This window comes from Coregonus clupeaformis, chromosome 4 (genome assembly GCF_020615455.1).
Source record: "Coregonus clupeaformis isolate EN_2021a chromosome 4, ASM2061545v1, whole genome shotgun sequence".
In the NCBI taxonomy this organism is placed as follows: domain Eukaryota; kingdom Metazoa; phylum Chordata; class Actinopteri; order Salmoniformes; family Salmonidae; genus Coregonus; species Coregonus clupeaformis.
Window position 1 is genome coordinate 9,732,091 of NC_059195.1, and position 23,391 is coordinate 9,755,481.

At 40.9% G+C, this 23,391-nt stretch overlaps 1 protein-coding gene across 1 annotated transcript; it reads right to left on the minus strand.

The window, feature by feature from the left end:
* Window positions 1-2,960: 2,960 nt before the first annotated feature.
* Window positions 2,961-21,569, minus strand: LOC121551645 (chondroitin sulfate synthase 2). Its single transcript, XM_041864355.1, has 4 exons — window positions 21,075-21,569; window positions 18,874-19,438; window positions 6,500-6,682; window positions 2,961-5,682 (listed from the first exon to the last, which is right to left on the minus strand). The coding sequence occupies exons 1-4, from the start codon at window positions 21,368-21,370 to the stop codon at window positions 4,420-4,422; spliced, it is 2,307 nt and encodes a 768-aa protein (XP_041720289.1). The 5' UTR covers window positions 21,371-21,569; the 3' UTR covers window positions 2,961-4,419.
* Window positions 21,570-23,391: the final 1,822 nt, after the last annotated feature.

The following is a 23,391-nucleotide window of genomic DNA, read 5'->3' on the forward strand; positions in this document are numbered from 1 at the left end:
ATTTTGTGAAGTGCACCAGTCCCTCCTGCAGCAAAGCACCCCCACAGCATGATGCTGCCACCCCCGTGCTTCACGGTTGGGATGGTGTTCTTCGGCTTGCAAGCACACCCTTTTTCCTCCAAACATAACGATGGTCATTATGGCCAAACAGTTATATTTTTGTTTCATCAGACCAGAGGACATTTCTCAAAAAAGTACGATCTTTGTCCCCATGTGCAGTTGCAAACCGTAGTCTGGCTTTTTTATGGCGGTTTTTGGAGCAGTGGCTTCTTCCTTGCTGAGTGGCCTTTCAGGTTATGTCGATATAGGACTGGTTTTACTGTGGATATAGATACTTTTGTACCTGATTCCTCCAGCATCTTCACAAGGTCCTTTGCTGTTGTTCTGGGATTTATTTGCACTTTTCAAACTAAAGTACATTAATCTCTAGGAGACAGAACGCGTCTCCTTCCTGAGCGGTATGACGGCTGCGTGGTCCCATGGTGTTTATACTTGCATACTATTGTTTGTACAGATGAACGTGGTACCTTCAGGAGTTTGGAAATTGCTCCCAAGGATGAACCAGACTTGTGGAGGTCTACAATTTTATTTCTGAGGTCTTGGCTGATTTATTTTGATTTTCCCATGATGTCAAGCAAAGAGGCACTGAGTTTGAAGGTAGGCCTTGAAATACATCCACAGGTACACCTCCAATTGACTCAAAATGATGTCAATTAGCCTATCAGAAGCTTCTAAAGCCATGACATCATTTGTATTTTATTTTATTTTCCAAGCTGTTTAAAGGCACAGTCAACTTAGTGTATGTAAACTTCTGACCCACTGGAATTGTGAAACAGTAAATTATAAGTGAAATAATCTGCCTGTAAACAATTGTTGGAAAAATGACTTGTGTCATACACAAAGTAGATGTCCTAACTGACATGCCAAAGCTATAGTTTGTTAACAAGAAATTTGTGGAGTGGTTGAAAAATTAGTTTTAATGACTCCAACCTAAGTGTATGTAAACTTCCGACTTCAACTGTGTAATATATACATATATATATATATATATATATATATATACACAGTGGGGAAAAATGTATTTAGTCAGCCACCAATTGTGCAAGTTCTCCCACTTAAAAAGATGAGAGGCCTGTAATTTTCATCATAGGTACACGTCAACTATGACAGACAAATTGAGATTTTTTTTCCTCCAGAAAATCATATTGTAGGATTTTTTATGAATTGATTTGCAAATTATGGTGGAAAATAAGTATTTGGTCACCTACAAACAAGCAAGATTTCTGGCTCTCACAGACCTGTAACTTCTTCTTTAAGAGGCTCCTCTGTCCTCCACTCGTTACCTGTATTAATGGCACCTGTTTGAACTTGTTATCAGTATAAAAGACACCTGTCCACAACCTCAAACAGTCACACTCCAAACTCCAGTATGGCCAATGCCAAAGAGCTGTCAAAGGACACCAGAAACAAAATTGTAGACCTGCACCAGGCTGGGAAGACTGAATCTGCAATAGGTAAGCAGCTTGGTTTGAAGAAATCAACTGTGGGAGCAATTATTAGGAAATGGAAGACATACAAGACCACTAATAATCTCCCTCGATCTGGGGCTCCACGCAAGATCTCACCCCGTGGGGTCAAAATGATCACAAGAACGGTGAGCAAAAATCCCAGAACCACACGGGGGGACCTAGTGAATGACCTGCAGAGAGCTGGGTCCAAAGTAACAAAGCCTACCATCAGTAACACACTACGCCGCCAGGGACTCAAATCCTGCAGTGCCAGACGTGTCCCCCTGCTTAAGCCAGTACATGTCCAGGCCCGTCTGAAGTTTGCTAGAGTGCATTTGGATGATCCAGAAGAGGATTGGGAGAATGTCATATGGTCAGATGAAACCAAAATATAACTTTTTGGTAAAAACTCAACTCGTCGTGTTTGGAGGACAAAGAATGCTGAGTTGCATCCAAAGAACACATTTACATTTCCGTCATTTAGCAGACGCTCTTATCCAGAGCGACTTACAGTTAGTGAATACATATATATATATATATATTTTTTTTTTTCATACTGGCCGCCCGTGGGAATCAAACCCACAACCCTGGCGTTGCAAACGCCATGCTCTATCAACTGAGCTACATCCCTGCCGGCCATTCCCTCCCCTACCCTGGACGACGCTGGGCCAAATTGTGTGCCGCCCATGAGTCTCCCGGTCGCGGCCGGCTGCGACAGAGCCTGGATTCGAACCAGGATCTCTAGTGGCACAGCTAGCACTGCGATGCAGTGCCTTAGACCACTGCGCCACCATACCTACTGTGAAGCATGGGGGTGGAAACATCATGCTTTGGGGCTGTTTTTCTGCAAAGGGACCAGGACGACTGATCCGTGTAAAGGAAAGAATGAATGGGGCCATGTATAGTGAGATTTTGAGTGAAAACCTCCTTCCATCAGTAAGGGCATTGAAGATGAAACGTGGCTGGGTCTTTCAGCATGACAATGATCCCAAACACACCGCCCGGGCAACGAAGGAGTGGCTTCGTAAGAACCATTTCAAGGTCCTGGAGTGGCCTAGCCAGTCTCCAGATCTCAACCCCATAGAAAATCTTTGGAGGGAGTTGAAAGTCCGTGTTGCCCAGCGACAGCCCCAAAACATCACTGCTCTAGAGGAGATCTGCATGGAGGAATGGGCCAAAATACCAGCAACAGTGTGTGAAATCCTTGTGAAGACTTACAGAAAACGTTTGACCTGTGTCATATACCAAAGGGTATATAACAAAGTATTGAGAAACTTTTGTTATTGACCAAATACTTATTTTCCACCATAATTTGCAAATAAATTCATAAAAAATCCTACAATGTGATTTTCGGGATTTATTTTTCTCATTTTGTCTGTCATAGTTGACGTGTACCTATGATGAAAATTACAGGCCTCTCTCATCTTTTTAAGTGCGAGAACTTGCACAATTGGTGGCTGACTAAATACTTTTTCCCCCACTGTATGTATGTATGTATGTATATAGTATTGCACATATTTTACCTGAGATGACGTTTCAATCTCAGGTTACTAGTACCTGCTGCACCTACTCAAAAGGCCTCTGGTTGCACATTATTGAGTGGAAATGGGGTGTACAGCTATTTGCTTGATGCTAAACTATTACATATTGAGGGCTACAATGTGGTACAATTTAAATGTATATATACAATAATTAAAATAATAATTGTGATTATTATCATTATAATAACTTGACAGAAATGGTGCAGGGAAATGTCAATATCAATGTGATTTCAAACTATGTATATCTTCAGGTATATTGTGATGCAATAGAAATGTAATAACATTCATGTAACAATGTTGACTACCAACTTATACATGACATACCACAATCCTGATTGCCCTCAATAACTACATTCTTAAATTCAACTGATTTCAAATTGCTACTTTAATATATTGAGATTACATTTTAGTGTGTAACATACTGAAACCAGCAAATACTGTGAAATAGTCCAGTCACAAAGTTGGCCTCTCAGTTCTTTTCAAGGACTCTCCAGCAATATGGTCAGAGAAACATACAGTATCTAACCAGGGGTGTATTTAGAGAGGTGAAACATTCAGAGTGTTGCAGATAGAAATGTAACGGAAAAAGATTACATGATTTCCTATTCTAAATAACAGGCAATCATATGCTTTCTTTTTTAAAGGATGTGTAATGTTGCAACCTCCTAAAGAGACCCTACAGGCTAGTTTGCTAACTCACCTATGGGGACCTACAGTACCGAGAAATACTGTCCAATCCTCTTAGCCTAATAGTAATCGCATGCTGCATCTGATGATGTCAGTGCCATAAAGCTTTCTTCCGTTTAACCTCTGAGTAGAGTGAATCTATATTTCAGATGCCAGCTTACACATTAAAATATGAAATGTGTAGTGTGGAAATAAGGGGCCTCAAATATTGATAAATATATACATGTAAATCTCTACTTATTTAGCTTGATATGACAATGGACATGAAAATATAAGAGGACTGACAGACATTAAAAGGCACACATATTGAGATGTGCTTTAGTAGTGATTACTTAACTGCAAATGACCAAGTATCAAAAGCTGTGCAGGTTTAAAGCCATACCCTTGAGAGCCACATCAAATGTACATTGAACTTTTCTAATATATAAAAAAATATTGATATAGGCATCCCTGCATGACCACCAAATCAAAGGTTTAAAATAATTTCAATGTTCGAAACAAACGCATAGTTTTTTGTATTTAGTTTTTTTAAAGTTTCCTTCTAGGAATGTACTGCATTAGTTTTAAAACAGACACGCACACAATCACACGCACGCAAACACATGAACACATACACACAATCACATGCACCCATACACCCAATCACACACACATTCTATGTAAAGTTTCTAAGGGGGGTGTGATCAAGTGCTATTTCCTTGCTCTTGTTCAAATAACAGCATGGCGAGCTGGGAACGGGCTCCCAGGCCATCCAGGTTGCTCTGGACACACCTGTGGTAGATGTCTTCACTTAGCCGAGGGTTACAGGCCTGGTAGCGGTACTTTTGGTGCAAGGCTGGTTCCACAGCCCTGAACACATGCAGGATTGAGTACTTGACAAACATATCGTAGATATCCAAGGTCTCCAGGATCTCCTCGTTCTCCTGCACGTCGGAGGCCATGCGTGTGCGCGTCGCCATGTAGTCAGAGTTGTAGAAGCACGCCTCCTCGAACGAACTGCGGTCAAAGTGTCCGGCGTCCTTGACCAGGTCTACTGTGGGTGGGGGCTCCTGGTTGTGGAAGGCGATGTCAGGGTTGTAGTCCTGGAAGTGGATTGGGAAGAACACCTGCCAGTTGTTGATGGAGTTCATGCGGCAACGGTTGAGGAACTCTGAGTTGACGTTGGTGTTGACGTTAGTGATGAAGAATAGCGTTTCTACTGGGTGCTTCTTCGAGATGATGTCCATGAATTTGATTTGAGAAGGGTTTTCGGTCTTGACACTTATCCACGGGATCTTCACTGTCGGATACTTGCGTTCGTAGGTGTTGATCTGGGTTTTAACACTGGCGAAGATGTCATTCTGGTTGACCTGCTGGGCCTCGAATGGGTCGTAGATGAACAGGAAAGTCAAGATGGCGTTTTCACTGGTCTCAAACGAATTCGCGGCAAACACTTCAAGAAAATGGTTGACGTAACCCCGATCCTGAAGGGTCAGCGGTAATATGATGTGAACTCTGGTGGCCTCTGTGACGTAAGGCATGGGGATGATCTCGATGCGACTCAGGGGACGCACCAGGTGGACCCTCTTGGTGATGGAGCGACTGCGGCCTTTCTGGTTGACTACCTCCAGCTGCAGGTCCAGGGTGTACTCCATGCCCCGAGTGGGGTCGAAGCGCCGGTAGCCGTTGATCAGCTGCTGCTTCTTCAAGTGGAGGACAGGCTTGTACTTCTTGTTCAGCTCCTCCATGGCTATCTCGATGACGTCGGCCACGTCCAACCGATCAATACCGCGCAGTTCACACTTGGGGGAGCCGTCGATGCAGGAATACACCTGTTCCTCTGTGAAGTAGTCCCATCGAAGGACCTCGAAGCGAGACTTGGGCTCAAAGGGAGGATTGATCCCAATGGGCCACTGGGAGCTCCGGTTGCCATCATAAGCCACTTCGCTCACATTCTTTATCTCTGCCTGTGGATACATGAGATGTAAATAAATAAAATACCTCTGAAAAGTCAAAATCTGACAGTGTGTACGTTTACATGCACACTAATCATTTAATATCAAACGGATTATGGCAGTAGGCCGAGTATGGCATTGGTCATGTAAACACCTTACTCTGCTTATCTTAATCGGTGTAAGGTCATAATCGAAGTAAGCATACGCTGATTAAAACAACTGGTTTTCTGAACAATCTTTAGAATTATTAGGACATGTAAATGCCTTAATCAGTTACTGTATTTGATCTGCACATGTGCTAGCACAAACAGCGCAAGCTTCCTTCTTTCACGTGAGTGAAGTGAGTTTGGAAAAACTGAAAGTATGCATCTTAGAAATAGTTTCCCCATACAAACTTTATGTCCAAACTCAGAATCAAATAGGCTTCACAAATTTATGTTGATTGGCGATTTTCTGCATTTATCAAAGTCCCATCAGGTAGCCTGACTTCAGATGTGCCCATGTAAACAGGATTATTAAGGAAATAGTTATTCTTGCAAAGCATGTAAACGTTTAAATTGAACTATTATATTAAATCTGACTATTCACAATAATCTATTATCACAATAATTGTGTGCATGTAACCGTACTCAGTGATACTGTATGGCTACAATTAAAAGCTGCTCATGTCCAACCAAGACAGCGGAGTCATTCACAAAACAAATATTGTACAGAAATAAATAAGCCTTCAGCGCTTGATGTTAAATTAAAACAGACAGGGAGACAGACTACAGTCAGTGTTCACTGAACAGAGGATGTTTTGTGGTGTTCAGGTTCAGACTGTTTTTACCTGTAGCTTCTCGATCTCATCGTATGTCCTCTGCAGTTCGATCTCAGTGAAGTGCTTGTGTAGTCTGTACATCTGCTCAGGGTCAGACACCGGGTGGACAGTCAAGGCATTCTTAAACTGCATATTCTCCTCCTTACTCGGATCTGAGTTCTTGCCCATCTCGTAACGGTAGTACTGCAGCCCCTGAAAAAAATAATCGACATACATTTAGCAAAGTGGTGAAATTGGGTGAAAACAAACAGATAAGATATAAATCTTTGGGCTGTATTTCAACAAACCTAACGCAATGTAAATCTTAACGCTGGTGGTAGCACTATAGGTCCGGGGGTGTGTCAGAAATATTTTTGCTATTTTCAGTGGGAATTATGGGCGCACTAGCTGGCGGTGGCGCAAAAGGGCTGGGTTTTGATTAATAAATACGTTGTAGGTGTGTTGAGGCCAATCAGAACATGCTCCATGGCTAAATATGTGGTTGTTTCAAGTTGTGACTTGCATTGTCATCAACTCCAATTTGAATGTTAGTCCATTATAGTCTCGTTTGTTAAATAGCCTACAGAAACAAAATGTATGTAGGCCTACCCTATCTTTGCTAAATATGTTGAACATGTTGTTCTATGTAATTGCATGACTTCAACATTGTTTAACATAGCGTTCACACTGATATATGGGCTAGGCCTACTGTAAATTGCATTATGCCTGCCATGTCTGAAAATAAGCAAGATTAAAGTCATTATTAATATGGCTGAAAAAAAAAAGAATAATTCTAATCAAAACTAAACAACTTGATTTAAATATAGTACATACACCATAATTGCGACCCGGCATTTAATAGTAAGACAATGTAGACTATGGAAGGTTTTACGCACATCCAAACTTTTCACAGGAGCCAATATAAAGAGAAAGGGGGAATGTCCACTCCGTTATAGGCTACTGCTCCCAAATATAATGTTTTATAAACATCATGGAAGGATCATACAGATCGTATTCGCACTTCTCCAGAAATAGCAGACGGCTCCTAAATTGCATTGCCATGGACGTTCTCCACCATAAAGTCAAGGATGGTGAATCATTCTAAAAAGGTTTGGGTTTTAATCAAATGAAATGAAATGGAAAACAAGCAATTGTTACAGGAAAATAATGTAAATGTTTCTAAATACGAGGTTCACCGGCATCATCTCAACTCTCGTTTCTGATGGGCATATGGACACGTACTGTACATGGAGGGGGTTAAACGCACAATCAAAATAATAATGGGAGCTGGCTGAAATAATGATTAAAAGGGGATGTCCGCTCACTGTTTTGCTGCTCCCAAACTTGATATTTTAGTAATACTTTGGTGATTCATATTTATTTCAAAACAGTCTCAAGAGCCAAATACTTTTTTGATAAGCTGCTACCTGGCGAATGCTTCATTGGGGGGAGGGGACGCTATGCTTGGTTTTGAATCAAATTAAATGGGAAAGAAAACATTTGTTTTTTATGTTTTAACCTTAACAAGCAAAATAGCCCAGTAACATCAAAGATCCACCACCATATTTTACAATAAGTATGGGGTTCTTTTCTGCTCATACATTCTCATTTCACGTAACAAAGTATTTTGACTTTGATACCAGATTAAGTATCACGATACTCTATACCATCATGACACTTGATACCAAAACGATACCACGGCAAAAAAGGTGTATTAGCCGAAGTCACAGAATGGCACATGATCCAGACAGATAAAATCAGCTACTGCTCTTTTCAATCATTAGGCATCTTTTGAGTTAAATTTGATGTAAAAAAAAAAAATCTGAGACTGCCATGTCTGCATTAATGAATCAATTATACACTCAAACAATTAATTAGACTTTATTTTTACCAATCTAACTACATAATAACATAATGGTAATCATTTATTTGAATGATAAATCTCTATTTATTAAAAAAAAATTCACATACATACATACATACATACATACATACATATACACATACATACAGTGGGGAAAAAAACGTATTTAGTCAGCCACCAATTGTGCAATTTCTCCCACTTAAAAAGATGAGAGAGGCCTGTAATTTTCATCACAGGTACACGTCAACTATGACAGACAAAATGAGAAAAAAAAAATCCAGAAAATCACATTGTAGGATTTTTTATGAATTTATTTGCAAATTATGGTGGAAAATAAGTATTTGGTCAATAACAAAAGTTTCTCAATACTTTGTTATATACCCTTTGTTGGCAATGACACAGGTCAAATGTTTTCTGTAAGTCTTCACAAGGTTTTCACACACTGTTGCTGGTATTTTGGCCCATTCCTCCACGCAGATCTCCTCTAGAGCAGTGATGTTTTGGGGCTGTCGCTGGGCATAACCGACTTTCAACTCCCTCCAAAGATTTTCTATGGGGTTGAGATCTGGAGACTGGCTAGGCCACTCCAGGACCTTGAAATGCTTCTTACGAAGCCACTCCTTCGTTGCCCGGGCGGTGTGTTTGGGATCATTGTCATGCTGAAAGACCCAGCCACGTTTCATCTTCAATGCCCTTGCTGATGGAAGGAGGTTTTCACTCAAAATCTCACGATACATGGCCCCATTCATTCTTTCCTTTACACGGATCAGTCGTCCTGGTCCCTTTGCAGAAAAACAGCCCCAAAGCATGATGTTTCCACCCCCATGCTTCACAGTAGGTTTGGTGTTCTTTGGATGCAACTCAGCATTCTTTGTCCTCCAAAAACAACGAGTTGAGTTTTTACCAAAAAGTTATATTTTGGTTTCATCTGACCATATGACATTCTCCCAATCCTCTTCTGGATCATCCAAATGCACTCTAGCAAACTTCAGACGGGCCTGGACATGTACTGGCTTAAGCAGGGGGACACGTCTGGCACTGCAGGATTTGAGTCCCTGGCGGCGTAGTGTGTTACTGATGGTAGGCTTTGTTACTTTGGTCCCAGCTCTCTGCAGGTCATTCACTAGGTCCCCCCGTGTGGTTCTGGGATTTTTGCTCACCGTTCTTGTGATCATTTTGACCCCACGGGGTGAGATCTTGCGTGGAGCCCCAGATCGAGGGAGATTATTAGTGGTCTTGTATGTCTTCCATTTCCTAATAATTGCTCCCACAGTTGATTTCTTCAAACCAAGCTGCTTACCTATTGCAGATTCAGTCTTCCCAGCCTGGTGCAGGTCTACAATTTTGTTTCTGGTGTCCTTTGACAGCTCTTTGGTCTTGGCCATAGTGGAGTTTGGAGTGTGACTGTTTGAGGTTGTGGACAGGTGTCTTTTATACTGATAACAAGTTCAAACAGGTGCCATTAATACAGGTAATGAGTGGAAGACAGAGGAGCCTCTTAAAGAAGAAGTTACAGGTCTGTGAGAGCCAGAAATCTTGCTTGTTTGTAGGTGACCAAATACTTATTTTCCACCATAATTTGCAAATAAATTCATTAAAAATCCTACAATGTGATTTTCTGGATTTTTTTTCTCAATTTGTCTGTCATAGATGACGTGTACCTATGATGAAAATTACAGGCCTCTCTCATCTTTTTAAGTGGGAGAACTTGCACAATTGGTGGCTGACTAAATACTTTTTTCCTCCACTGTATACACATGTGTGTATATATATATATATATATATATATATATATATATATATATATATATATATATATATATATATATATATCACACACACACAAACACACACATACAGTGGGGAGAACAAGTATTTGATACACTGCCGATTTTGCAGGTTTTCCTACTTACAAAGCATGTAGAGGTCTGTAATTTTTATCATAGGTACACTTCAACTGTGAGAGACGGAATCTAAAACAAAAATCCAGAAAATCACATTGTATGATTTTTAAGTAATTCATTTGCATTTTATTGCATGACATAAGTATTTGATCACCTACCAACCGGTAAGAATTCCAGCTCTCACAGACCTGTTAGTTTTTCTTTAAGAATCTCTCCTGTTCTCCACTCATTACCTGTATTAACTGCACCTGTTTAAACTCGTTACCTGTATAAAAGAAACCTGTCCACACACTCAATCAAACAGACTCCAACCTCTCCACAATGGCCAAGACCAGAGAGCTGTTTAAGGACATCAGGGATACAATTGTAGACCTGCACAAGGCTGGGATGGGATACAGGACAATAGGCAAGCAGCTTGGTGAGAAGGCAATAACTGTTGGCGCAATTATTAGGAAATGGAAGAAGTTCAAGATGACGGTCAATCACCCTCAGTCTGGGGCTCCATGCAAGATCTCACCTCGTGGGGCATCAATGATCATGAGGAAGGTGAGGGATCAGCCCAGAACTACACAGCAGGACCTGGTCAATGACCTGAAGAGAGCTGGGACCACAGTCTCAAAGAAAACCATTAGTAACACACTACGCCGTCATGGATTAAAATCCTGCAGTGCACGCAAGGTCCCCCTGCTCAAGCCAGCGCATGTCCAGGCCCGTCTGAAGTTTGCCAATGACCATCTGGATGATCCATAGGAGGAATGGGAGAAGGTCATGTGGTCTGATGAAACAAAAATAGAGCTTTTTGGTCTAAACTCCACTCGCCATGTTTGGAGGAAGAAGAAGGATGAGTACAACCCCAAGAACACCATCCCAACCGTGAAGCATGGAGGTGGAAAAATCATTCTTTGGGGATGCTTTTCTGCAAAGGGGACAGGACGACTGCACCGTATTGAGGGGAGGATGGATGGGGCCATGTATCGCGAGATTTTGGCCAACAACCTCCTTCCCTCAGTAAGAGCATTGAAGATGGGTCGTGGCTGGGTCTTCCAGCATGACAACGACCCGAAACACACAGCCAGGGCAACTAAGGAGTGGCTCCGTAAGAAGCATCTCAAGGTCCTGGAGTGGCCTAGCCAGTCTCCAGACCTGAACACAATAGAAAATCTTTGGAGGGAGCTGAAAGTCTGTATTGCCCAGCGACAGCCCCGAAACCTGAAGGATCTGGAGAAGGTCTGTATGGAGGAGTGGGCCAAAATCCCTGCTGCAGTGTGTGCAAACCTGGTCAAGACCTACAGGAAACGTATGATCTCTGTAATTGCAAACAAAGGTTTCTGTACCAAATATTAAGTTCTGCTTTTCTGATGTATCAAATCAAATACTTATGTCATGCAATAAAATGCAAATTAATTACTTTAAAATCATACAATGTGATTTTCTGGATTTTTGTTTTAGATTCCGTCTCTCACAGTTGAAGTGTACCTATGATAAAAAATTACAGACCTCTACATGCTTTGTAAGTAGGAAAACCTGCAAAATCGGCAGTGTATCAAATACTTGTTCTCCCCACTGTACACATACATATGTGGTCCTCTGTAGCTCAGCTGGTAGAGCACGGCGCTTGTAACGCTAAGGTAGTGGGTTCGATCCCCGGGACCACCCATACACAAAAATAATAAAAAAAATGTATGCACGCATGACTGTAAGTCGCTTTGGATAAAAGCGTCTGCTAAATGGCATTTATTTTTTATTTTATATATACATATACACACATACATACACACATACACATACTTGTCCTTTAAAAAATATATATTCCCCTTTATTACTTTCCAACCCTGCCACCCTTTCCCTACTTGGAGTAAACTAGTGAACAACAATCCTTAGGCCTCTACTTCCAGCTTATACTTACTATCTACATTTTATGGACACAGTCCATTTTACAATAATTATATTTTGTTCGTTTTTTCTCCTGAACTTCTTCTACTCTCAACCTCTCTGATCATTTTCATGATGTCCATCCGGTTTGCTTCTATATGCCATATCTCTTTCACAAAAGCTCTCAACCTACAACCTATATACTTATTATTGACACAGTATGCTTACATTATTAGTTATCTTGTTATTATTTGTTGTTAGTTATTAGTCCCATCCTTCAATTCCATTCAACACCTCCCATCTATCTCTTAACACCATCCATATAGGATTTATATTTGCCATATATACACTGCTAAAAAAAATTAAGGGAACACTTAAACAACACAATGTAACTCCAAGTCAATCACACTTCTGTGAAATCAAACTGTCCACTTAGGAAGCAACACTGATTGACAATACATTTCACATGCTGTTGTGCAAATGGAATAGACAACAGGTGGAAATTATAGGCAGTTAGCAAGACACCCCCAATAAAGGACTGGTTTTGCAGGTGGTGACCAAAGACAGTTAGCAAGACACCCCAATAAAGGACTGGTTTTGCAGGTGGTGACCAAAGACCACTTCTCAGTTCCTATGCTTCCTGGCTGATGTTTTGGTCACTTTTGAATGCTGGCGGTGCTTTCACTCTAGTGGTAGCATGAGTCGGAGTCTACAACCCACACAAGTGGCTCAGGTAGTGCAGCTCATCCAGGATGGCACATCAAAGCGAGCTGTGGCAAGAAGGTTTGCTGTGTCTGTCAGCGTAGTGTCCAGAGCATGGAGGCGCTACCAGGAGACAGGCCAGTACATCAGGAGACGTGGAGGAGGCCGTAGGAGGGCAACAACCCAGCAGCAGGACTGCTACCTCCGCCTTTGTGCAGGGAGGAGCAGGAGGAGCACTGCCAGAGCCCTGCAAAATGACCTCCAGCAGGCCACAAATGTGCATGTGTCTGCTCAAACGGTCAGAAACAGACTCCATGAGGGTGGTATGAGGGCCCGACGTCCACAGGTGGGGGTTGTGCTTACAGCCCAACACCGTGCAGGACGTTTGGCATTTGCCAGAGAACACCAAGATTGGCAAATTCGCCACTGGCGCCCTGTGCTCTTCACAGATAAAAGCAGGTTCACACTGAGCACGTGACAGACGTGACAGAGTCTGGAGACGCCCGTGGAGAACGTTCTGCTGCCTGCAACATCCTCCAGCATGACCAGTTTGGCGGTGGGTCAGTCATGGTGTGGGGTGGCATTTCTTTGGGGGGCCGCACAGCCCTCCATGTGCTCGCCAGAGGTAGCCTGACTGCCATTAGGTACCGAGATGAGATCCTCAGACCCCTTGTGAGACCATATGCTGGTGCGGTTGGCCCTGGGTTCCTCCTAATGCAATACAATGCTAGACCTCATGTGGCTGGAGTGTGTCAGCAGTTCCTGCAAGAGGAAGGCATTGATGCTATGGACTGGCCCGCCCGTTCCCCAGACCTGAATCCAATTGAGCACATTTGGGACATCATGTCTCGCTCCATCCACCAACGCCACGTTGCACCACAGACTGTCCAGGAGTTGGCGGATGCTTTAGTCCAGGTCTGGGAGGAGATCCCTCAGGAGACCATCCGCCACCTCATCAGGAGCATGCCCAGGCATTGTAGGGAGGTTACACAGGCACGTGGAGGCCACACACACTACTGAGCCTCATTTTGACTAGTTTTAAGGACATTACATCAAAGTTGGATCAGCCTGTAGTGTGGTTTTCCACTTTAATTTTGAGGGTGACTCCAAATCCAGACCTCCATTGGTTGATGAATTTGATTTTCATTGATAATTTGTGTGTGATATTGTTGTCAGCACATTCAACTATGTAAAGAAAAAAGTATTTAATAAGATTATTTCATTCATTCATATCTAGGATGTGTTATTTTAGTGTTCCCTTTATTTTTTTGAGCAGTGTATTTCAACTGTACTGTGATGTCTTACAAATGTTCTGAACCCTTCTATTCTCATTGTTTCTACAGATTGTGAATTGAACAAACATTTTTGCTAAAAGTATTATTATATTATTGATCGATTGACTATGACTTTTCAGATCACCCAGTAATGATATCTGCAAGGTTAGCTACAGGTAAATATTGCAATCATTTAGCTATTCCTGGACCCGTGTCCAAAAACAAGCTACAAATGGACAGTCCCAAAACAAATGATCTAATGATTCTGTCTCTTCGCAGCAAAATCTGCAGAGCTGGGAAGATTGTATCCCCCATATAAATAACATTCTATTGGTAGCAAGAATTTTATATAATAATTTAAATTGAAAGATTCTAAGTTTTGAATCCGGTGTCGTTTTGCGTATCAGTTCATAAACACTATGCCATGGGATCGGTACGTCTAAAATCTCTTCCCAACTATTTTGCAATCTATATGGGACGGCTGTCAATCCTTTGGTCCTTAAATGAAACTGATATACTTTTTTATTTATCACAGTTTTCCTTTTTTTCCTTCCAATTATGTTCTTTAATGCAAGGCCGACAGACAAGTTCCTTACTTTCTCCCCCTTCCACTTTCTTCTTCCATTTTTGCGGTAAGGCTGCAATTATTTGGTTGTAATTTTGGGTAGAGCAGACATTTCCATATGTTTTTGTAAATCTCTATTGATAAACTGTGTAAATCAAGATGTAGCCTAGGGCTGTTAACAATACAGGTGAATGCATATTAAATAGGAGTGTGTGCATGCATTGAGTTTTTGAGCTTGTTTGCACTGATTTCATTGGCTACAGATTACAAACAATCTGTTTCCCTTCCATTTGGGACTTATTTTATTGTACTGATCAACAACATTTGCATAGAAGTAGAAATATATTATTATATAAAAGTGCCCACTCTCTCTTAAAGACCCAGTAATGACGTCATTCACAAGGCACATTCCCACTGCACTGTCCAGTTGAGATCGGTGAGGGGAGGGATGTGACACAGACAAAAGTAGGCTATCTTTAGAGGTGAGGGAGAGACGATTAACTGAATTAAAAGTTTTTGGTGACAATCAGCTTTGAAATCAGCATATTTTGCATTATGGCTCACATTATCACAAACAAGGTACTAGGGTAGTGAATTGATGTTAGCTTTTGCTGTAAACTAGCAAGGAAAGTTAGTCTAAAAAAGCTGGAAGCTACCGGTATCTTCTTGCATTGTAAAGTGTTATAGACTTTATGGACATTATTTTGCGAACAGTAAATACATTTCTACATATTGCATTATTCAAGTGTGTTAACTTCTGTGTAGCATGAGCGGCGAGCTAAAATAATGTAGCCTAGACTCCCAGTGCTCTAGCAATGAGTAGTGGAGCAGGCAAGAGGCATGCACAGTGCGCTCACACTATAAAGGGCACATCGGCTGCGCTAATAGACAGACAGACCTGATCCTCTCAATCAGTATACAACGTAATTGAAGAGTGCTGTCCGTAAACGCAGATGAAGGATATCAAGTATCTGGAAGGATTCTGTATGGAGGAATGGTCCAAGATCCCTCCCAATGTGTTCTCAACTCATAAAACATTTTAGAAAAAAGCTGTGTCGCTATCCTCACAAGGTGAGGTATTGAAAACAGGGGTGTCAATCTTGACCCCTACCTTTTTGAGGGAAAAAAAGTATACGTTTTTAAACAAAACCTTACTCTGAGCAATTGTATTAGTATAAAATAATATAATTTCCTAATTTGTTTAGCATACAATATAGCTCAGTATTTGAATTATTTATTTTATACAGTAATCTTTGCTAATCTTTATCAAAGGTGTCAATAATTTTGGACCCCACTGTATTTCTAATAATTTAAGACTATCTCTGGTAGATGTTTTCTAAGATCCCTTTTCCATCTGTTTGACCAGAAATCAAAGCCCTTGCCTGTTCCTAATATTTAGGATAATAAATGGTTGAAAAAATAAATAATGCATTCATTAAAAAAATATATATAGACTTAGCTGACACCTTATTTGACATGCTCCTATGAACTTCACGTTGGTTCTCATGGGTCGTTTTTCATGGAAATGCCCTTAACAAACGTTTCGAAATGGTTAATAGGAAAAACACTGCTAGAATGTATGGTGTCAACAACTTAAGAGGAATCAGTATACGAATAACACCTAAATGACCATAATAAGTAATAAGAATCCACTCAATCTAAAGCGACGACCATTTACGATAAACACAGTAAGCACCTTAAGAAGTTAACCAATTAGGAAGGGGTCCGAAGAAAAAGTGAATCCGATCTGATCAAGCTATTAAAAGAACAAAGAATTAAGTCGCATGAGCAGAGGTCACCGACCGTCGTACTGGAAAATGTGTTAACAACTAAACATCTCAAGAATTGCAAAGATCTAAAGAATCTGTCACTGCTACACATAACTGAGTAACCTTTTTTTATATTCTCTATGAGTGTTACAAATGCAGTTATGTGGAATGTGAGTCACACTTCCAAATAACACTCTCCCATGTTTTTTCTTCTGACCTTTCCCCTACTTCTCCCTTCATAGATAGGTCGGTCCCTGATGGAGTTGTGCTGGCCCTGAGGCATGATGACCAACCATTCAGCAGTGAAACAGGCCCTCTGTTTCTGTTCCTCTACAGACTCTTAAACAAGATGTTTTCCTGCTCAAATGCCAGACCTCAGGAGAGAAAATGGTATAGAAGTTAACATGCCACAGGAAAAAGTTTAGGCACACTCATAAACTGTCTTGAATTAACTACTCATTATGTAAAAATGTTCTAAAATAGTATTGTTATAGAATGGTGTATAACTGGTGATATTGTTGGAACAAATTCAGGTGTAATGTGAAAGGGAGACACTATGAGCAAAAAAGGGTAACATATACAAATAAATTAAATCAGTGTAGTTAGTTTAAAGGTACACAGTCTTTAACCTCTATGGGATTGTGTCCCATATATGGGACGGTTGAGCTAACGTGCGCTAATGTGATTAGCATGACTGTTGTAAGTAACAGCAAACTTTCTACGACATGTCTTATATGGGCAGAAAGCTTAAATTATTGTTAATCTAACTGCACTGTCCAGTAGCTATTACAGTTAAAAAAATATCATGCTATTGTTTGAGGAGAGTGCACAACAAAAAACTTATCACGGCAACTGGTTTGATACATTCACCTCTGAAGGTAAATAGTGTACTTACATTCAGTAATCTTGCTCTGATTTGTCATCCTAAGGGTCCCAGAGATAAAATGTAGCATAGTTTTGTTTGATAAAATCCATTTTTATATTAAAATGTACAAACTGGGTTCTACAGTTTGAACCCCTGCTGTCTCTGGCTCCACATCCACCCCACCCGGCCATCTAGATGTGTGAAAGTTAGTGTATAAGCTAATGATCCATCATGTATGACATTCATGGAAGTGTGTAAACTTACATTTTGTATTACCATATCATTTTTGTATGTTCTCTATAGTTATGCATTTGAAAATGTATCAATTGACCAATTCGGCACATTTGGGCAGACTTGATACAAAATAGTCTGAAACTTTGCACACACACTGCTGCCATCTAGTGGCCAAAATCTAAATTGCGCCTAAACTGCAATTTTATATTGTGGCCTTTCTCTTGCATTTCAAAGATGATGCAACAAAAAACAAACAAAAAAACGTATTTTCACATTTGCACAAACTTCAAAGTGATCCTTTCAAATGGTATCAATAATATGAATATCCTTGCTTCAGGTCCTGAGCTACAGGCAGTTAGATTTGGGTATGTCATTTTAGGCGAAAATTGAAAAAAGGGTCCGATCCTTAAGAGGTTAAACTGTCACTTGGACAAGCGTTGTGACTGACAGGGCTCCACTGGGGCCCTGACTGTCAGTGCAGAACATGAGAAGCAAAGCTCTCTGTCACAGCAGAGAGGACAAGTACCATCAGGGGCCACAGTGTGAAGAGAAAGACAGCCAGTCAGACAACTCTCTGTCTCTATAGAGAATGCAGTGTTAAAACACTGATGGATATTATAACTATGTTATAGCACTACTATGGTGCAACATGCCTTATTCTATAGATGTCACTATTATAATTTGTATTTATTCATTTCAAGACAAATGTGGTTTGGAAAGAAAGTGTTTGAACATGAGGCTGGTGGATCTTGAAAGATGGATCTTATCATGCCGATGTTGTAGTATACCGTCTTCAATGTTTGCTATATTGTGTGTGTGTGTGTGTGTGTCAAGCTTTCACTGAGCAGGAACCAGCCTATTATACTGATGGATTGAGTTACATGTTGGAGGGCAGTGTAAAGTTTATGAGGCCTCATAAAGTCAGGCTCTGTTTCATCTTTTTGGGGGAGATGCCAGTGAAAGACAGTTGACTTGTGGTTTCAATTCAGAGCAGACCTGGGCCAAATACATATATCAAATACTTAAAATGTCCACTTTTGTGACTATTCCATTTGTTCTATTGTACTGAACGAACTAAATCAAGTGCCGCTCAAGTATTTGACATATGTATTCAAACCAGGTCTGGTTTGTTGACACAAGAAACATTCACTTCCTGAGAAATACTTGGGGCTGCTTTCTCGGACACAGATTAAGCCTAGTCATGGACTAAAAAACACTTTGAATAGAGAATCTCTATTAAGAATGCATCTTAGTCTAGGACTAGGTCTAATCTCTTGGACAAAGGGATCATAAACCCATGGAACATAACTCACTCCATGGAACTTATTTGTACAACACCATAATACATAGCCTACCTCATGCTCATCCACACAGTTGGTGTTGGCATAATCAATGGTGCATCTGCCCAGCCACTCGTCAGGCCTGGCACTCAGGATGTCATTCCTACAGTTCTCCAGGAAAGGTTTGAGCCGGAGTAGCAGGGTACGGGACAGGATGTATCCAAACCCACCGTAGCAGTACCTCCCATCCATCTCCCCACCTATAAACCCCTCAGGACTGCCCATGTAAAGCTCCTGGTCCATGCTCAGGTGAGCCACCAGCTGTTTGATCCTGTCTGCCTCTGTGTATGTGTCGTCCTGGGCAAGATAGAACCAGTCATACTCATGGATATAGTGCTCTAAGATGTACTTGATGGTCTGGAACATGTTCCATATGAGCCTCTCGTCCCCATGGGTGACCACGAACATGCCGTGAGGCACTTTGCGGTTGCGCATGCCAGTGAAGAAGACCACAGTGTCCAGGTGGTGGCTGATGGTGCGGTTCACGGCCACTCCCAGAGTGTTGATGGTACTTTTGGACGTCAGGATTCCTACGAAGAGGCGCTCCCGGATCCCCAGCTCTGTACTGATGTACTTAGCCCTGGAAAACATACACATTCTCATGAAGTGATTGCTGCTATTTTCAATGTGAAAAGTTAAAGCTAGAGAAACAAGTATACAAAAACACATATATTGTACATATATTTATATACAGTACTGCAAACATACTGGTATTTCAATTGCAGCTTAGCATTTCAATTATTTAAGAATTAAGTCTTCGTTCATCATGCGAAAGCTTTACCCTTTCATGCATGTTCTTATGCTCAACGTTCGAACAATTGCAACCATTCACACAGTAGATAAGCACATCCGTAATTGTTTTGCTATGGTTAGTTCAAGTGTCCTTCTGGGATATGATTAAGGATTGTCTGCCTTTGAAACCTGGATGTTGGACAGAGTCCAAGATTTACGAGTTCGCACCAGAGGGCCAAGGCCCAGCAGCTCAAAGCTCTATCTCATGTAATGAAGCAGCCCGTCTGTGTGACAAGGTGAATCCACAAACACATCTACCCTGCACATCTCTTTTACTGGCTAGCTGTCCATGAGGACACATGGAATGTGTAGGGGAAAAATGTCCTATAACCCCATGAAATGAATGAAAACAAAAAATACATGTTTTTATATGTATTTTTTTTATTCTGATTAAACCAAATACTGTTACACAGACACTGCTGTGAAGGTCATGATGAGAAGACATCCTTGCATATTTTGTCTAATAACATTTTGGTTGTTCTTCATGTTACAGGCTGAACTAGTAGAGATGGGTTTCTTCAAGCTGTAGCCAAAGACAGACTCCATTGGCAGAATATTGTTTCAGCCTTATGTCCCACCAGGGACCCAGAGAACTAAGTAAGTAAGTCATGTTACAGCACAGAATACAGTTGTAATGACATGGTATAGTTATAGTTACTCCCAATGCCAACATTATTTGCCCAAATACTGTTGAAAATAAATTATAGTTTGAGGGTAATATACCACAACAACACCATAATGTATAACTTGGCTGTGCATGCTACACATGGTTAGTCAAGCACATGGCACAATGTTCAATGCAAGCCATTCTCCGAATATTATTGCACATACAGTAGGTAGACTATATCAATACAACTTTTCAATAATTTGTTATGGCAAAAAAATACTGTATGTAGTACTCTGGTAGCTGGAGACCGAATGTACAATTAGTTAAACATTTCAGGAAAATTGGCCTTTCAAAGATGTTTCTGTGTTTGTGGGCACAATAACAGCAGACTCCAATACTGACTGATTTCCAATGTAATGTTACATGTGAGTGTGCTAATTGCCTACATAAAAAAAGCATATTATTCATAAATTGCTATCTGATGTTGTTTAAGTGTGCTTGACATCTAATAGGCGTATGAGTTAAAAATAATGCAAACCAATTGAAAAACGGATTAAGAAAGATGGGGAAACAACCATGCCTACGTTAATTAACCTAGGCTCATATACTGCTGAAGGACAATTGGCAACATTGTAACGAGTTTTCTTGGGGAAACTGGCAACATAGCCTAATATCCATTCTTTAGTTATCCGGGCAAGAGTGGCACAGACATCACAGTCAACTGGAAAAATAAAGATCTAGGCTACACTGTTGTAGCATGTTTATAATAACACATTTGACCTATTCCGGTTTCAACCATGATTTTTTAAATCCTTACCGAAAAAGTTTATTTGGTTTGGTTTGTTGGACTGGTTTATATGGCACTATTCTTGGCTCAAAATCTTCCTCGGCGTCCACATCGTTGACCGTCGATATCGAATTCGGTCTCCTCGCTCCTTTTGAATTCCCATCTTGGGGCAAAGTTATTTCTTCACTCGCTTTCCTGTTGAGGAAACAAGGTTCCTCCACCCAATTCACACTAAGTAAACTTAAGGTAAATCCCAAAGAAATACCGATAATAACCGGCCCAATCGGCCTCAGCAGAGAAATAAACATTGATAATCTCATTTTCATCGTTGACTACGTCGACCCTTTCTACAGCCTACACACACCCTAATGTAAGCCGCTTTGGATAATTATATACATCAAGCCAAATAGAAAATATTAGCAGCTGGCTATATTTAAAAATACCATCCTTCGCTTCTAAAAAGATGTTGGCCTAAGTAGTCTCTACCTTAAAATCAAAGCAGGATTCTTACGTGTCAGTGGTCTCTAGCTCCACCCCAATGAAACACGAACGTCAGAAATGCATACGCATAGCACCCTTTCAGTATCTGACTGAATCACAGAATTTGTTAAATAAAACCCATCAACCTCGCCCATGGCTAAATATATCACAATACTGCGGCCTATGTAAATGTTGGTTTATATAAAGAGCTATAGTTTTAAAAAATCCTCTCTTCAGCTGAAAAGCCTATTACAGGTGCGCTGTCACACTAGAGGGCAACCTAGAGTCACATTCAATCAACCGCAAAGTCCAAATTTGCGGGTTAAGACCAAACATTTTTAAAAATATATAAATTCATGATGCATGGTTAGTGTGAAATAAATCAAATATTTAGCTCCATGACTGTTCAAACTGTTCATACAAAAAGAAAGTTGTTTTTGTCTTAACCTGGAAACCTTGGCCTGGTTTTAAGTAGGGCCTCAGAGATAAATATACAGTGCCTTCAGAAAGTATTCATACTCCTTGACTTATTCCACATTTTATTGTGTTACAGCTTTGAATTCAAAATTGATTACCTTTTTTTTTTCATCTACACACAATACCCCATAATGACAAAGTGAAAACATGTTTTTAGAGATTTTTGCAGATTTATTGAAAATTAAATGCAGAAATATCTCATTTAGATAAGTATTCACACTTTGCTATGACACTCCAAATTGAGCTCAGGTGCATCCAATTTCCTTTGATCATCCTTGAGATCAATGGAGGCTGGTGGGAGGACCTATAGGAGGAAGGGCTTATTGTAAAGGCTGGAATGGAATAATTGGAACGGTATCAAACACATCAAACATATTCAAACCACATGTTTGACTCTGTTTCTTTAATTCCATTCCAGCCATTACAACAAGCCCATAATCCTATTGCTCCTCCCACCAGTTTCCATTGCTTGAGATGTCACTACAACATGATTGGAGTCTGTCCACCAGTGGCGAATTCAATTGATTGGAAATGTCCATGTGCACAGTTGACAGTGCATGTCAGAGCAGAAACTATACCATGAAGTCCAAGGAACTATCTGTAGAGCTCATAGATAGAATTGTGATAAGTGCATTCAGAAAGGTTTCAGACATTTTGCTATGGGTCTTGAAATTGAGCTCAGGTTCATCCTGGTTCCATTGATCATCCTTGAGATGTTTCTACAACTTTATTGGAGTCCACCTGTGGTACATTCAATTGATTGGACATGATTTGGAAAGGAACACACCTGTCTATATAAGGTCCCACAGTTGACAGTGCATGGCAGAGCAAAAACCAAGCCATGAGGTTGAAGGAATTGTCTGTAGAGCTCAGAGACAGGATTGTGTCGAGGCACAGATCTGGGGAAGGGTACCAAAACATTTCTGCAGCATTGAAGGTCCCCAAGACCACAGTGGCCTCCATCGTTCTTAAATGGAAGAAGTTTGGAACCACCAAGACTCTTCCTAGAGCTGGCCGCCCGGCCAAACTGAGCAATCTGGGGAGAAGGGCCTTGGTCAGGGAGGTGACCAAGAACCCGATGGTCATTCTGACAGAGCTCCAGAGTTCCTCTGTTGAGATGGGGAGAACCTTCCAGAAGGACAACCATCTCTGCAGCACTCCACCAATCAGGCCTTTATGGTAGAGTGGCCAGATGGAAGCCACTCCTCAGTAAAAGGTACATGACAGCCTGCTTGGAGTTTGCCAAAAGGCACCTAAAGGACTCTCAGATCATGAGAAACAAGATTCTCTGCTCTGATGAAACCAAGACTTAACTCTTTGGCCTGAATGCCAAGCGACACGTCTGCATCTTGCCAAGCATCATACTGTGGGGATGTTTTTCAGCGGCAGG